This window comes from Arachis ipaensis, chromosome B6 (assembly GCF_059453495.1).
Source record: "Arachis ipaensis isolate K30076 ecotype BB chromosome B6, ASM5945349v1, whole genome shotgun sequence".
Lineage (NCBI taxonomy): Eukaryota > Viridiplantae > Streptophyta > Magnoliopsida > Fabales > Fabaceae > Arachis > Arachis ipaensis.
Genome location: NC_142441.1, coordinates 149,823,359 through 149,829,807, shown reverse-complemented (window position 1 = coordinate 149,829,807; position 6,449 = coordinate 149,823,359). Strand labels below are relative to the sequence as shown.

The following is a 6,449-nucleotide window of genomic DNA, read 5'->3' as shown; positions in this document are numbered from 1 at the left end:
CTTTTTGTATAAATATATATTATTTTATTTATTTTTAGAATAAAGTACTAAATTAGTCTTTTATATTTAGGCGTAATCTTATTTTAGTTCTTAAGGTTTAAAGTGTTCTATTTGAATCCAAAAAAATTTTTATTTAACTTTAATATAGTTCCACCGTAAAGTTAAAGTTAAATAATTAATGAAATGTCCTATAACAACAGTACAAGAACAATATTGATAATTTAGAAAATAAGTACAATTCCAGACGCATAAAATTAATCGTGGATGCATCAATATATTTATTTATCATTCTCTTAGTTCTATAGAAAATATTTCATTTAAATTGCAAGAAAAATGATAAATAAATATATTCATGCATTAATAATTAATTTTGTGCCTTTGGAGCTGTACTTATTCTCCAGATTATCGATCTTGTTCTTGTATTGCTATCATGTAGAACATTTCGTTAATTATTTAACTTTGACCACACGATAAGACTACATTAAAATTAAATAAAATTTTTTTAGATTCAAATAAGACACTTTAAATTTTAAAGACTAAAACAGGATTATACCAAAATGTAAAGATCAATTCAATACTTTATCCTTATTTTTAATATATTTTTATTTTAATACATATTTTATATTAATTTTCTATATACACCATAATTATTGATTTCACAAACTTATATCCAATAAGCATTAGATTGCGTGTGTGGGTATATATAATATAGGAAAATATAATATAAAGTTACTGCTGCTTCATATTTATATACCAATTGTGCGTTTTTTAATTTCAATATGGAGGCAAAGGTTGGGTTGGATATGGTTATAGAGAAGAGAGGTGTTTGACCTGTGTGTGGTATGAGAACATCACAAATCGGACCATGCGAGTTTTTCATAACTTGTCGGACGGTCCGAGTTGTAGATAAAAATATGGATTCATACAAAAATTTATATATATATACAAAACGCACCATCCGATTTGCATGCTATGAAATTCAAATTTTAGCCCCTTCCAAATCAGACCCTCCGATTTGTTAAGTAATTTTTGCTAACACAGAACTCGCAGAGTCCGAGTTCTAACTGTCCCACAATTTTGTCTAGCACGCCCTATTTTTATATCCAGGCACATCACATTTATGGTTCCATAACGAAAAAATTGAGCCACCAATTGTTGTCTATCTAGATTATTAATATTCTCTAGCTACAGAAACTTATTCCTATTGATGGCTTTGACTGATGAGTACATATGATATATAAAACTCAATATTTGTGTCATGATATTATTTTTTTTAAAGTTTAAAATAATAAAAATAAATAATATGAATAATTATATTTTTAATATATTTTTTAAATAAATTTTTTTTAATATATTTAATTTTTTTATATAGACCTTTTTTTATTTTCTCAAAAAAATATAAAATTTTAATATTATATCATAATACCACTTTTTCTAAAAATTTAAAATAATAAAAAGAAGCCACATAAATAATTATTATATCTCTAGTAATTTGTAGGTGTGTGTATATATTCATGTATATATATAGTTGAGATTAAATGATCAATATTCATGTAGCTTTAAATAAAATTATACCACTTATTATTGTAACTAACTATAAAAAGAATACTTTATGGATTCAATTGTAGTAAATTCCTGAAATATTTCGAAGAGTATACTTAATTATTACAGTTACTTAATTTACAAATACAGTATTATTAATTTAATATTCTTAACTCTATACATATAATATAAACATTAATACTATTTATATACTAAATTCTTTTTATATTCGTATAAAAATATAGTTATTATTAATTATTTAAATTATTTTTATTAATAAAACAAAAAATCCGTATTAATTGTGAACAAATACTAACATTAAAATAATATCTACTACAAAAAGTATACATATAACAGAATTGTAATATAAATGCTCCCAAAATAGCTTTATTTGTTTGGGAGTAAACAAAATGAACAAACCAGCCAATACAATGCTATGATCACTGTGAATCACTTCTTCTTAAGTTAATAGCTAATACATCCCTTAGGTAAGAGCTTAGCTTTTTTAATTTTGCGTTTGTATGAATATTTATATAAAATTTATTTTTTATTTGTTTTATACTATTTTTTTTAAATTTATAATTAATAAGAATTAAATTCCAAATTTTTATACCATAAAAATTTTAATATTATAACATAAAATCATTCTTTTCAAAAGTTTAGACTTAATAAGTTATAAGAAAAGGTATAACTGATTATTAGATATTTAACGGTCATTTTGTTTATATCTTATACATGTATATTATATGTATACTATGCAATGAGATATAGCTCAAATAACATAGTTTTTTATACTCATTTAAAAATAACGAGTTCGAATCTCACTCTTAATTAAAAAAAAAATGATATGTATGCTATACATTTGGGCATGTAAAAATAATGACTTTAGGTGGGAACTGAGAAGATTAACGGTCAAACAGATACGGCCAACGAATTAATTACTTGATAGCATGTGCATCCACATTCATTCTATTTTTCATAAGATGAATTAATTTATAGACCTACCACACATCCAATTCTGACTAGCTACTATAACTATAACTATATGATATGCCGTACCAAGTTAATTAGTGCCCCTTAATTCCTTGTGAGTTACTTATTATCATACTCCCAAAACTTGAATTTGTTCTTCAACCTGTGCATATGCTAATTAAACAGTGAAGGTGATATCAATTATTCTCACTTATGATGATGTGATTAACAATATTATATATTATATACATACAATACTCTATTATTCATTATTATACACTAAACTATGACATTCAAAAAGTTACAGATATAATTTATGTTGTCTTTTTTTATCATTTTAAATTTAAAAAAAAAATGATATAATAAAATAGTATTAGAGCTCTATATATCTTAAAAAAAATTATATAAAAATTCAAACAAATTTAAAAAAATTTATTTAAAAAGACATTAAAAATATAACTATTTATATTGTTTTTTTTTATCGGCTTAAATTTATCAAATAGTATCATGATACAAAATATATTAAAATAATACAGTAACTAGCCATCAATGAATATCCTATATAATAATATCATCTAGTTATAGGAGAGGATAAATTTCTATTTAGAACACAATTGACATAAATTCAAATGACAATTTATTAGAGATATAATTATTTATGTTATTTTTTTATTAATTAAATTTAAAAATAATAATTTTATAACATAATATTAGAATTTTATATCTAAAAAATTTAGAATTTGATTTTTGATAAACCCTAAAAATAAAAATAAAAATAACATAAGACAAATAAAAAGATCGACAAAAAGAATAATTATACAAAAAAAAAAAAATCCAAAAAATAACTCTCAAATTATTTGAGGAGATGTATTAGATATATAATCATTCATATTTTTTTGTTAAAATTAAAGTCACATTTCTTTTATATTTTGATAACATTTTTTTAACAACACTTTTTAAAAAATATTGCTGAATATTCAAAATGTGTTACTTTAATTTTAGCAATATTTTGTAAAATATCATAACTACCGTAATATAGACATACTAAAATGACCTCTATATATATATATATATATGATGATTTTTAATAATCATAATCACATATAATCAAAATCAAATTACAAGCTTCATTCCCTTAATTATTTAATTTGCTTCAAATGGCTAGCTAGTAATACCATTGTTGATTAATACATTAATAATGTACACAGTATAATTATTATTGTACATGAAGCATGCTATTGCTACTATTGGTCCTCATGGTGGCTATAGTGCTATACTCTTGCAAAGCACATTCTTCTGATGGCCTTACACCTTGATCTTCTTGGTAATTTGAAGAAGAAATAAGAGGGTGGTAAATTACTGAATTGCCACTACTATTCTCACCCCAATTAGGCCTAGTAGTAGTAGAGCCTATTATGATCTTATCCTCACTGAAAACCATGTCTCCATGGAAGAACCCCAACCCATTATTTAATAATCTTTGTGGAATAAAATTAGTATTACCCACCATTTCTTCTTCAATTTCATTGTTGAGGTTTCCTTTTCTTTGCACCATTTCATCATGATGAAGTCCATTATTACCATCATCAAATTGTATTTGTTCTTGATGATAAAGTACTTGTTGTTGTGTTGAATTATTAGAATAATAAGTAGTAGTACCTTGTGATTGATGAAGATGATTCAATAATCCATCACCAAGGGTAGGATGGTAATTATGATAATCAACATCATTATGGAATCTCCCTCCAAGCTTGATAAGTAGTTTCTTGATGGAATCTTGGTCATTGAAAGAAGATCCTAAGTAGAATTGTTGGTTATTATTTGTTGTGCTATATGGCAAATTTGGTATTGGCAACACTGGCATGAAGTGTGGCCAATAACATTGTTGTTGTTGTTGTTGTTGTTGTTGATGAGTAGTACTACTATTTTCATGAACCAATAAGGAAGATAAGGAATCATCACCAATAATAACACTCCCTCCATTAATTGATGATGTTTCTTGTTGCTTGTTGATTCCATTATTATTGCTACATGCTTGTAATTGTTGCTGTTCTTTGTTGCGGCGGTTCTTGTTATTGCCAAGAAGCTTCTTTTTGAGCCTTGTGTTCCAATAGTTCTTTATGTCATTATCAGTTCTTCCTGGTAATTGAGCAGCAATAACTGACCACCTATATATGTTTTTCACAAACCAAAATGGATTATTTAATTTCGGGTAATGATAGGTAGACAAAAAAAAAACAGCCAGAACTTGCCTTATTTAGCATTAATTAATTGTCGTAATAATTAATGAATGTTAAATAAGGCAAGTTATGACTGTTTTTTGCTGATTTTCTTTGGTTACCAAACATTTCTGTTAATTTCATATACATATAAACAGAAAATCATTAAGGAAACAAAATTAAGAACCATGCATGAATAATACTAATTACTCATAAGAAAATGTATGTATATGCATGCATGTATGTATGTAGTAAGGTAATAATCAAAGTTGAAAATTCATTTAAATTTAAATATAGAGTTTAAATCATAAAACTGAATTTGTACTTGTAAAATTCTCTTAAATATTAATAATGATGAGTGAAGATAATTTATTATTATTAATTACCTGCTTCCAATACTAACATAGAGGCTACAAATAATGTTGTCTTCTTCTTGAGAGAAATCACCATGCTTGAGATTAGGGCGAAGATAGTTCAACCACCTTAGACGGCAACTCTTCCCACAACGCTTCAATCCTATAATAGTATAATATAATTAATTAATAACCCACAAAATTAAATATTAAATAAATTCCCTATATTTGAACTATGTAGTATACTACAAAATTAAACACCATAGCTATATATATAACCTAGTTTAGTAACATATTATATATATATGAACAAGGATATACTAAAGATCAGAGATCAAGGAAAATAGAGGAAACCCCAGAAAAAAAATATATAATTTTTTATATGATGATAATGATTGAAATAATTAGTGAATGAATTACCAATTTTTGGAGGCAAAGCAATCCAATTGCCACCAGTGCCATGTTGTTGTATGTATGATTTGAGCTTAGCATCTTCTTCAGGAGACCATGGCCCTTTCTTCACATTTGCTTTGTCACAGCAAGGAGCCCTTCCCATCTTTCTTTTTGGCTATTCACTCTTTGATATTCTTTTGGTTCCTTCTTAACCCTATTTGCTTGAATTATAAGAGAGAGAGAGAGAGAGAATTTTATTAATATAAAAATTGTAAGGGGATATACATAACATGATTCCGAGGACAATAATCCTTATTCTCACTATTTTTATATAGTGTGGCAGCAGTGAAGAGAGGTAACTGTTTTTTTTTTTTTATGGAAAATTCTAGAAATTATTTAGTAGTGTAGTGTGTGTTGACAGAATAGGAGAATAAGCTCTCTTCTTCTTGTCTTTCTTAAACTAGAATCAAATTTAGATAATAGAGATCAAAAGAATAAATGACCATTTATACTCATGAAATATGAAAATGCTGACATATGTACCTACACTAAATCGAAATTAAATTTGTACTCATGGAAGATGCTCTTCGTATGACAAAAGTATCCTATCTTTGGAGGGTTGAAGTGCTGCGTATGGTACTTTTGTCACACAGAAGGCATCTTGCGTGGGTACAAGTTTAATTTTGATCTAATGTGAATACATATGTCAGTGTTTTCATTTTTTATGAATACAAATGGTCATTTATTCGAGATCAAAATATTCCATGAGTAGTAGTGAAAATTGGTGAAAATTTTAACTCATCAAATATAATAATAGAGACCTTATTAAGTGTTTAAATGAGTTATATATAACTAGGCGAATGAAAATTGGTAAATTATTGAGTCAAATTTTAATTTAGTTTTTTAATATTTTAAATATTTTATTTTTGTTTTAAAAAATTTAAATAGATTTAATATTATTAAATTTGAT

General features: G+C 25.5%; 1 protein-coding gene across 1 annotated transcript; it reads right to left on the bottom strand.

Moving 5' to 3' along the window:
* Positions 1-3,592: 3,592 nt before the first annotated feature.
* On the bottom strand, positions 3,593-5,820 carry LOC107648564 (uncharacterized). Its single transcript, XM_016352380.3, has 3 exons — positions 5,507-5,820; positions 5,120-5,249; positions 3,593-4,682 (listed from the first exon to the last, which is right to left on the bottom strand). Exons 1-3 carry the CDS (start codon positions 5,640-5,642, stop codon positions 3,731-3,733), a joined length of 1,218 nt encoding a protein of 405 aa, XP_016207866.1. The 5' UTR covers positions 5,643-5,820; the 3' UTR covers positions 3,593-3,730.
* Between the last annotated feature and the right edge of the window lie 629 nt (positions 5,821-6,449).

Bases quoted from the DNA above. Each gene is read 5' to 3' on its own strand.
- LOC107648564 (XM_016352380.3), bottom strand. From the start codon at position 5,642: ATGGGAAGGGCTCCTTGCTGTGACAAAGCAAATGTGAAGAAAGGGCCA. The intron at 5,250-5,506 runs GTAATTCATTCA...ATACTATTATAG, and splicing joins TGCTTTGCCTCCAAAAATTG to GATTGAAGCGTTGTGGGAAG. The intron at 4,683-5,119 runs GTAATTAATAAT...AAACATATATAG, and splicing joins TATGTTAGTATTGGAAGCAG to GTGGTCAGTTATTGCTGCTC.